Consider the following 11,291-nt stretch of genomic DNA (forward strand, 5'->3'; position numbering starts at 1 on the left):
TGTACAGAATCAGCCTCTGCATCTCCAAGCCAATTCTTTTCGACTCTACACTATTTCGGGCAGACGGTACTTTTCAGTTTTAAACTTTCAGTTCAACTTTCAGTTTCAAACTTTTGTTATGGCAGTATTATAGGAGATTTTTTCAAACAACAACAAATTAGAGACATAATTTAGGTAACATAACTGAATACCTACAGTGACCACTCTTATAAAATGAAATATATACATTAATAGGCTACAGTATATTGACCAGATCATCGGAGAACATACTTTTGCTCTTCCCATGGGATGTAACAGACTGTTGAATATATGACTGTGGTAAATCCCAAACATGTCAGAGTGGCGATGTGTTACAGTAACAAGACTGAATGAAAACTAGGGGGACATGACTAAAATGCTCATTTTAAGTGACATATCATATATCATCTACAATGCTACACGGATACCTTGACTTTCACTAGCTTAGCGACATATTCCCTTTTTTAACTTGTCTTAAAGCAAGACAACGCTTAACATGGAAAATAAGACACTTGACCACCTTTATAAACCCCAGCCAACGATTTTAACTGTATTAAGCCCCAAAATAGTGGCATACTCCTTTAATAGTGGTGGATGAAGTGGGGATGGGGTGTAGGTGTGAAATATGCCATACATGTGGTGCATAAAGACAACAACTGGTGAGCAAATTAAAGGTGATGACAAGACACTCAATTTGAATGACATAATTGTTCACACTGTCCTCAGAGTGAAAGTGGCCATGGCCCATTCTATAGCTACATAATGGAGGATTAGGTAGAGGGGGTGTGAGATACAAAACTCTAGGTGTGAAACTCTTGTCATTTAAGGAGCAGTTCAGCCAATTTCAAGCTGAATTTTTTTCCGGCTAAGCCCTTTCCGAGATGTGAGCTGTTCTAATGGGGGCTGATTTTGTTTACATTAAAAAGTTTCTTAACATAGGCCTACTCCAAATATTTCCCCAAAAGGTATCGCTGTTAGCTAGTTGTCTGCTGATGTTGCATAACCTTTTGGATGTTTTTTTGGGGAATAAATAAAGATGTTTCTTAATGTAAACAAACACTTGTCCCTATTAAAATGACCAGGATCTCAAAAAAGGTTGAAAAAATAAATCTGAGGTACTGACAAGTCCAGGGTAGTGTGAGCATTACAACTGCATGTTGAAATTGGCTGAACTTATCCTTTAGTTACACTATCCCCCTGTAACATTAAAGGTACACTGTGCAGGAAATGGCAAAAAAAGGTACAGCAACTATGCTGGTCATTGAAACTGGGTTGCCTATTGCCAAATTTGATCTTTTCATGAAATATTACTAAGTACTAAACTAATATTTTCTAGTATGGCCCAAGTACAGTCACTTTTGCAGCTAAAAATGGCTATTTCTGGAAATTCAAAATGGCGGACCATGGAGAAGATCCCCCTTTTCACATATGAAAAGTGTTTTTTTTTTCAGTCATAATGAATACTTACAATTTGATGGTGGTGGTAAGTATTCATGAAAAAGGTAACATTAGTGAATGGGTAGCATTAATTCTGGAAATAAAGAACTGACAATCTTACACAGTGTACCTTTAAACATACTATGCCAGGCCCGTAGCGAGGGGGGATTGAGGGGTTTGTTCGTTCGTTCTGACATTTGCAAATAAGACAAACATAATTCCATCCATTATTCTTTAATAACAGCAAGAGCAGCACCTTACAGTCAAGAATCTCCTCTCAGCATGGTATAACATTGGTATATAAATATGCATATGCACAATAGCATCTGCTGCTAACATGTTTCATGGGCTAACACAAGAAAAGGAAACATTTTCACTATATCCACTTGTTGTCTCAGTCACTTCACCATATACAGTAATCATTTACATATAGTCCACAGCGGTAAATATTTACAGAGTGCAATACATTCATATTTTACATGGAGTCACATACAGTACAACATGTTTCTTCTAAAAAAAGTAACATGTATCCTTAAATTCATGGGAGGATGTCTAAAACACTGATTCTAAGTGGTGGTCCGAATTTCTGCATGTTATTTTAAATTCAGATCAGTTAATTTATTTAGTTGTTTTTTTTTTTTAAATGATGTCTTAAAGGTACTGAGATAATAAAGTATTCAGGACAATTCTCTTTCCAGAGCACACAAGGATACTTAATCAAAAAAATTAAAAAGACCTTTCAAGAAATTGCACATTTTCCTTTGTGTTATAGCAGCGACATAATTTTAGATACATTATGTTAAGCATTCTAATAATGTTACAAAAAACCTTTGCCAACTGATTTTTTCCTTTACACATATCTGGCCAATCTATTCAGTGGTACATTGACGTTTCTCTAGTGTGGGTCCTCTGGTGAATCCTTAAACAACTTGCTTTTGTAAAGGCCTTTCCACATGTCTTACATTGGTAATGCTTTCACCATTGTGAGTCCTCTGGTGTGTCCTTAAGTCCCTTGCCTGTCTAAAAGCTTTTCCACATGTGGTACATCGGTAAGGCTTTTTCATCAGTGTGAATCATCTGGTGTTTCCTTAAAGTGCTTCTTTCTCTGAAGGACTTACCACATGTTATACATATATTTGGCTTTTCTCCAGTATGAATCATCTGGTGTTTAATTAAATCACTTCTTTCCCTGAAGGTCTTACCACATGTTATACATATATTTGGCTTTTCTCCAGTATGAATCATCTGGTGTTTCCTTAAAGCTTTTCTTTCTCTGAAGGACTTACCACATGTTGTACAAGGAAAAGGCTTTTCTCCAGTATGAATCATCTGGTGCCTCCTTAAAGTGCGTCCGTCTCTGAAAGTCTTTCCACATGTTGTACAAGGAAAAGGCTTTTCTCCAGTATGAATCATCAGGTGCATCTGAAGAGTAGTTTTTTGTAGAAAAGTCTTTCCACATGCTGTACATGGGAAAGGCTTTTCTCCAGTATGAATCTTCAGGTGTACTTTAAGATTTTCTTTTTTTGTAAAAGATTTTCCACATGTTGTACATGGGAAAGGCTTTTCTCCAGTATGAATCTTCAGGTGTGCCCGAAGATTATCTTTTTTTGTAAAAGATTTTCCACATGTTTTACAAGGGTAAGTCTTTTCACCAGTATGAACATTCTGGTGTCGCCTTAAATGTCCTGCATGTTTAAACACCTTTCCACATGTGTTGCACTGAAGTGTCCTCCCAGCATGCATGTTGACCACAGGGACACCTGGTTGAAAATAAATAAATAAATATCTAAGCAGGTCGAATGAATACAGTTACAGAACAAAACACATTAGGCTTGAAATATTCTCACCTCATAATATTATGTATATGTATTTGTCTTTCTGTGACAGGAAGACAGGAAGACACTAGACGATAACTGTATTTATTCCTTTGAAGTTTTGATGTCCTTTTCCCTTGAAGAGCACCTGCAATACATTTATTTGAGACCCAAGGCAAAGCTCTCCTATCTCTCTTCTTTCAAGATAACTGTATTTATGTTTGATAAACTGTTCAAAACATTTCACATTGTTTTTGCATTTCGTGCTTTTACAATGTACATATCTAAATGTATATATACTACCACATTAATTTATCAATACCTAGGAAATGGCAATATTTTATCCCAATGGTCACAATTGTGATTAAAAAATATAAAATATTTCACCTTAAAATGATAATGTGAGGGCACAAGGGAAGTTTAAGGATATATACCCTTGTAAGGTGTTCAGGTAGCCTGACAAGACAGACTAAATGTGAGATTAAATTTGAATATTTAGTCTGGCCCGATCAATAAGACATCAGAAGATTGTTGATGGAAGATTGTTAATGTCACTCCCTGAAAACCCTCTCCGCTTTGCAGTCAAAACAAATCAAGTCAACTCTCCTGCTTTGTGATAGGTCTGCCAGTTTCATGGCATCTGGCATCCTCTCAGACTAGACCTACTCACAGGCAATAATAATTTTGGCCGCTGGCGGGTGGGACTAGTTTACTACGCCAGTGTTCAGGTCTATCTGATCCACTTTCATTTGTTTTGCTTGAGAAAAACAATAGCTGTTATCATTCTTTCACTGATCATGTTTGGGAAGAATATGAATATATATACAGTATAGCCTGCAAATTTGTATTATACAGGTTAAACATATATAGGAGGCGTTCCCAGATCTTTTTGACAATGTCATTTTGGGGGCTCTTCTATGAATATTTCCGAAACTCTTTGATGCAATCCTGTACACATGTTGAGTAGACAAGACAAAGGGTGATTTATGTGGATGTTGCAACCTTGCATGAGAAGCACAATAGTGGCTGAATCGAAGAGCTTGGATTGAGATTAGTCACTTCACTGTCTCCTTACCTTTCTCTCACTGTACCTCTCACCCTCAAAGACATATACACGCAGAAATTCACAAGCATGATGATGGTTAATAAGGGTGAATGTGAGCTATGATGATTGATTTATTGAGCTATTGATTTTAAAATGTATTTTTCTATATGCCCAATCAAAAAGACCTGAACACCTATCTAACAAAAACACAGACATTGTACAAGGGTTAAAGGAGATTGAGAATACTCAACCACCTCTACCGTTTTCTGATATAAAACTTACTTACTTGTAGGGGACATGCCATTGTTGCCATTCTCGATCAGGTTATGGTCAATTTCCTCTTCAATATCCACGGATGAACAATTTTCTTCCTTAAAGAAAGATGATTTTGTGTCATCATTCTCTTGTATTCTGTGCAAGGAGACTTCAAAGTCCTCTCTTTTGATCTCCTTCTTTATTGTAACCAGTTTGGATGATTCTGACACCTTGCTGGTAAACTTCATACCATCATGACTGTTTCCTGTAACATTGGAGTCCTCTTCCATTTTTATTGCAGGACTCACTTCTTCTTTGCTGGTTGAATCATCCTCTTGGGTTCGCCTTAAATACTCTTGGAGAAAATCATCAAAGTCTTCTTCTTTAATCTCCTTCATGGTCATGACTACTTGAGATAGAAGTAAAACCTCAAATCTCTTCTTCAAGATGACTACAAACCACCTTCGCTCACTGTCTCATTTGTGAACATCTCTTCACTCAATTTATGTATCTTTGTGATATGATGAGGCGCTCCCTCAGGGCTTCTGGAACCAGTTCTGACCAATGAGATGTAGCTGTGTCCAACCTGACCAATGAGCTGCAGATGTAGGTGGGCCATGAGAATAGGCTTATTTACATTGGAATTCCATCTGAATGGCCGAGCAGTTTGCACTGTCCATGGGAATGGCCATGCCTTGGCATTCAGACACTCCATAGAGGTGGATAGTGAAGTGATAATGGGGTGGTGGGTGAGAAATGTAAGACTCTAAGAATGAAACTCCAGTCAAGAGTTATACTGTCCCAAGAGAAATATGGTAGAACTTATCTGGCATAGCGTCATCATGGCCGTAACTACCATTGAGGACACAGAGGTCATGTCCTCTGTCATTTAAATGACCAACAATGATGAATTCAGTCTGCATACGTCACCCTCATTAATCATCAAGGCAAACAAATCTAGAAGTGTTTGACTTAAGTGTTTGAAGCATTCTAAATGTATAGTATGCAGTACAGCACACAGTATTTGACCTCTGTCTTTGAAAATGTCTGATTACGGCCTTGACCGTCATTACTGAAAAATGAAATATACAAATTCATATATTGACCAGATCATTAGGGAACATACCTTTGTTTATGACTGGGGTAAATCCCAAAAAAATCAGGGTGTCGATGTGTTACAGTAACATGAATGAGTGAAAACTAGGGGACATGACTAAAATGCCTATTTTAGTGAAATATCATCTAATTCTATTAACTTTGTTACCTGCTTTATTGTAACTTTACACTGAAACCCATTTTGCATACATGATCAAGACTCAGATTGAACATACATGCACCATCCCAAACGTGTGCACTAACATTGATACATGTGGAACATAAAAAACTACTGAGGAAAATTAAAGGTGATGGGGAAAACGTTCCGTTGAATGGGAGCACTGTTTGCAGTGTTCACCATTTTGATGGCCATGGTGTGGCACACAGAATCTTAATAGTGGTGGATTAAGTGGGGATGGGGTGTAGGTGTAAAATGCACCATACATGTGGTGATGAGAAGATAGTCAATTTGAATGAAAGAATTTTTCTCACTGTCCTCAGAGTGAAAGTGGCCATGGTCCATTTTGCAGCTGCATAGAGGGGGATTAGGTGGAGGGGGTGTGAGATAAAAAACTCTAGGTGTGAAACTCTTGTCATTAAAGGAGCAGTTCTGCCAATTTCAATATGCTGTTGTATTCAGTGTTGCCAGATTGGGCTGTTTCCCGCCCAATTGGGCTGCTTAGGATGGTCGTGTGCGGGTAAAAATGGCATTTAGCAGAAAAACCCGCCCAGTTTTAGCCATAGAAATCAATAGAATTGGGCGGGATTTTGAGCTTCTAGGCTGGTTTTGAGCATTTTTTGGGCTGGAAATCATCAGCCTCATCTGGCAACCCTGGTTGTATTGCTCACGCTACCCTGGACATGTCAATACCTGGTGATGCTGCATTTTTCGGCTCAGCCCTTTCCGAGATCTGAATTATTCTAATAGGGGCAGATTTTGTTTACATTAAAAACTTTCTTAACATAGGCCTACTCCATATATTTTCCCAAAAGTTATCACTGTTAGCTAGTAGTTCTCTGCTGATGTTGCATAACCTTTTGGAAGTTTTTTTGGGGAATACATATGGGAATATTTGGGAATAAATAATGTTTTTTAATGTAAAGAAACACTTAAAATGACCAGGATCTCAGAAAAGGTTAAAACAAATAAATCTGAGATACTGACAAGTCCAGGATAGTGTGAGCATTACAACTGCATGTTGAAATTGACTGAACTTATCTTTTAGTTACACTGTAACATTAAACATATGATGTTTGACTTAGCACAGTTTGACTTAAGTGTTTGAAGCATTCTAAATGCACAATATGCAGTAAAGTACACAATATTTGACCTGTATTTGAAAATGTCTGATTACGGCCCTGATCGTCATTACTGAAAAACAAAATATTCACTCACCGGCCACTTCATTAGGAACACCTCTCTATTAGTGCGTTGGAGCCCCGTTTGCCTTCAGAACTGCCTGAACTGCCTGCAACAATTCTCGGGTAGGCTGTGGCATTCCAACAAAGATACATTTGTACTACATTGGTACGTTGGCCCACATTGTGCTAAGAAAATATCTTTTTGCCATTATATCCCTTGCCTGAAATGTTGATGTAAGGCAGGGTTGACCCATGTTTTCATGTTGTTGATGCCAAATTCCGACCATTCCACCTGAGTGTTGCAGTTGATATCAAGACTCATTAGAACAGGCAACATTTTCCCAATCTTTTATTGTTGTCTATGGTGAGCCTGTCCAAATTGTTGCCTCTTTTTCCTGTTCTTAGCTGACAGGAGTGGCACCAAATGTGTTTTTCTGCTGCTATAGCCCATTTGCCACAAGAGTTGATGTCCTGTGTAATCAGGGATTCTCTTATGCATACCTCGGTTGTAATGGGTGGTTTTTGGACTTTGTATCAGCTCAAATCAGTCTGGCCATTTTCCTCTGACCTCTACCATCAACAAGCCGTTTTTGCCCATAGAACCGCTGTTCATTGCATTTTTTTCCCCGTACCATTCTTTGTAAACCCTCGAGATGGTTGTGTGTGAATACCCCAGTAGATCAGTATTTCCTGAAATAAAATACTCAAATCAAGCACTTTCAGCTTGGCAACCATAACATGTTCAAAGCAATTTAAATAACCTTTCTTCCCCATTATGATGCTCGGTTTGAACTGCATCAGATCATCTCAACCTTGTCTACATGCAAAAATGCATTGAGTTGCCGTGATGTGATTGGCTGATCAGAAATTTTCCTCAATGAGCAGTTGTAAGGTGTTCAGAATGTAGTGGCCGGTGAGTTTACAAATTAATATATTAACCAGATCTTTAGGGAACATGCTTCTGCTCTTTCCATGTCCTTCAGAAGGGCAGAAGGGATGTAACTGACTGTTGAATATATGACTGGGGTAAATCCCAAACATTTCAGAGTGGCGATGTGTTAGAGTAACACGACTGAGTGAAAACTAGAGGAGAAGACTAAAATGCTCATTTTGAGTGACATATTATCTAATTAGTGAATCTCTGATCGATGGGCTGTCGATCGTGATTGGCCGATAATGCATAAAAATAGCCTGATCGCGAACATGCCACTTTGCATACATGATTCCACGCTTGAATAAGACTTGAAGAACATTGAACATACATGCACTATCCCAGACTTCTGCATAAACATTGATACGTGTGGAACATAAAGAAATACTGAGAAAGACTAAAGGTGATGGGAAAACTTTCCTGTTGAATGGGAGCACTGTTTGCAGTGTCCACCATTTTGATGGTCATGGTGTGGCACACAGAATCTTAATAGTGGTGGCAGGCGCGGAGTGGCCATCGGGAAATTGGGGACTTGTCCCGGTGGGCCGCGGCCGTGAAATGTAACATTGCGACCATATGTTACTTTCAGCTGGCCCGACTCGTATGTTTAGCTTCAAGGACTGAATTACCACTCCTCATCACATAGAAAACGGCTAACTGGCCAAAATATACACTGTGTACCAGACGGCAATACCTCAGTGACGGTGTCAAATAGTTAATTGGCCACACCCCTTCTTTACTGATAATTTCCTTACGCCGTAGATCGCGGAAGTTTACTAGATCTTAGTAACACAGTTTCGTTTTCAGTATTTAAAGAACCTGTGATATTAATATTTCCATCCTTTGGTAACCAATCTAAATAAGTTATGATTTATTTTCCGATTTCCACATGACTGTTACAGTTTACAGTCTGACAGTCCAGATTCACTTGTTCTGTGGTTATTGACTTGGGTTACGAACAGACTCCACCAAGTGGTACGGAAGTGAACTGCAGCTAGGAATACACCACAGAAGCAGTGTTTTGTTTTGATGGCTGATTTGTTAGAACTACCGGTATATCTCCTTATAGTCGAAATAATATTATTATCATACATATACTTGTATGTGGCACATTTAGGATGTAGCCTATTGTAATGTCTGAAGAAATGGAACAAAATAATTACCACACAAGATTCTGATGTGAGCAGTGCTGGGTGTGTAAACTGTGGATTAAAGTGGATCGAGTAATTGCAAGAAACAAAGACATTTGCTGCAACGAAGACAGCGTTTTAAGGTAGGCCTACACAGTGTGGTTATTCATTTTGTTGACTTATGGTTGTGCTTTGAAGTAGCCTAGGTTTGGCTTATTTGCTGCATGGTGGGTTTATTGCACAATATAGACTTTTTGTAAGCTATAGGCCTAGCCTACTCTTCTAAAAATTCCCACACTCAAAACTTTGTGCCCGTGCTCATCCTGTCTTCCTTAAAGGGACACTGTGCAGGAAATGGTCAAAAAAAGGTACTGCAACTATGCTGCTCATTGAAACTGGGCTACCTATTGCCAAATTTGATCTTTACATGAAAGTTTACTAAGTAATAAACAAATATTTTCTAGTATGGTCCAAGTACAGTCATTTTTGCAGCTAAAAATGGCTATTTTTGGAAATTCAAAATGGCGGATCATGGAGAAGATCCCCCTTTTCATGTATGAAAAGTGCAATTTTTCCAGTCATAATGAATACTTAGAATTTGACTGTGGTGGTAAGTATTCATGAAAAAGGAAACATTAGTGAATGGGCAGCATGAGTTCTGGAAATAAACAACTAAAAATCTCACACAGTGTCCCTTTAAACGATATTTCAATAGTCGTACAAACTGTCAAAATGACAGTGGGGTGCACATTTTCATGGAACAGTAGCGTGATGTAGCATAACCTGCAACTAGTTCTATAGTGAATGCTTTGAACTGTGATGATGGCTGTGTATTTCATCAAGGAGTGGGCTACAATTCTCCACTTCAGGTTCATATTTTGACAACACTAATGTCCACATGTAGTAGGCCTACGACTGCAGATTTCGTGTTTTTTGTTTTTCTGGTTAGGGAACCATGTTGTTCGCGTTATTTTTTTTTTGCGGGGTTCGGTGGAGGGCCGCCAAGGGGAAAATTGTCCCGGTGGGAAAAGTCGTCCCACTCCTTCCCTGAGTGGTGGATTAAGTGGGGAAGGAGTGTAGGTGTGAAATGCACCATACATGTGGTGCATAAAGACAACAACTGGGAACAGTTAACACTAGAACTACCAGGATTTTTCTGCCTACCTAGAAGTACCAGAGAGGGGTCATTTGACCCGGCGGCTTTTACCGAATACACTAATCACTCATTTTGTTATGGTAATGAAGCTGTTAAGGGCCACGTGTGGGGTTTCCACCCAGCCACAGCAATTCAGCTACTCAAACATCTCTCTCTCTCTCTCTCTCTTCCTCTCTCTCCCTCTCTCTCTCTCTCTCTATCTTCCTCTCTCTCCCCCCCCTCTCTCTCTCTCTCTCTCCCTCCCTCCCTCTCTCTCTCTCTCTCCCTCTCTCTCTTACTCTCTCTCTCTCTCTCTCTCTCTCTCTCTTGCTCTCTACTTCTCTCTCTACCTCTCTCTCTCACTCTTCCCCCCCTCTCTCTCTGTCTCTCTCTCTCTCACACACACACACAGGCACACATACACAAACACACACACACACACTCTCTCTCTCTCTCTCTCTCTCTCTCTCTCTCTCTCTCTCTCTCTCTCTCTCTCTCTCTCTCTCTCTCTCTCTCATCCATACCAGACACAAGACAGCTTCTTCCCAAAGGCTGTCAGCCTCCAAAATCACCACAGGTAAATAGCAACTTGCATGAAGATATCAGCAGCAAAGACAGATAGGCTATCTATCTGAGATAGCACAGTTTGGCAGACAGTGTGTTACAGTTTTTCTCCATTGGTTTGGCTCATTTCTTGTCTGCTCAATTTTCAAGATAGTGTTAGGGAATATGCGTATTTGCCTTTGATGTGAACGAAAATATTTTGCTAAGCGTAGAGAAGGAAAATGTTCGTTTATCAAAATACCCAGGTATGTATAAACAGCACCTGAATGTCCTTGATTAAGTAGGCTATATCTTCAAGGGACACTGTGTGAGATTTTTAGTCGTTTATTTCCAGAATTCATGCTGCCCATTCACTAATGTTTCCTTTTTCATGAATACTTACCACCACAGTCAAATTGATGTGTGCTGTGTCACAATGACAATGTGAGTTTCCCAGGTGGGCTTTCACTTCAAATATTTGTGATATAAAAAATGACAGAAAGACAAATCATTTTACATCTTTTTC

General features: G+C 39.1%; 1 protein-coding gene across 1 annotated transcript; it reads right to left on the minus strand.

The window, feature by feature from the left end:
- Positions 1–1,747: 1,747 nt before the first annotated feature.
- Positions 1,748–4,851, minus strand: LOC134437223 (gastrula zinc finger protein XlCGF8.2DB-like). Its single transcript, XM_063186723.1, has 2 exons — positions 4,601–4,851; positions 1,748–3,215 (listed from the first exon to the last, which is right to left on the minus strand). The coding sequence occupies exons 1-2, from the start codon at positions 4,815–4,817 to the stop codon at positions 2,476–2,478; spliced, it is 957 nt and encodes a 318-aa protein (XP_063042793.1). The 5' UTR covers positions 4,818–4,851; the 3' UTR covers positions 1,748–2,475.
- Positions 4,852–11,291: the final 6,440 nt, after the last annotated feature.

Source organism: Engraulis encrasicolus, chromosome 21, assembly GCF_034702125.1.
Source record: "Engraulis encrasicolus isolate BLACKSEA-1 chromosome 21, IST_EnEncr_1.0, whole genome shotgun sequence".
Lineage (NCBI taxonomy): Eukaryota > Metazoa > Chordata > Actinopteri > Clupeiformes > Engraulidae > Engraulis > Engraulis encrasicolus.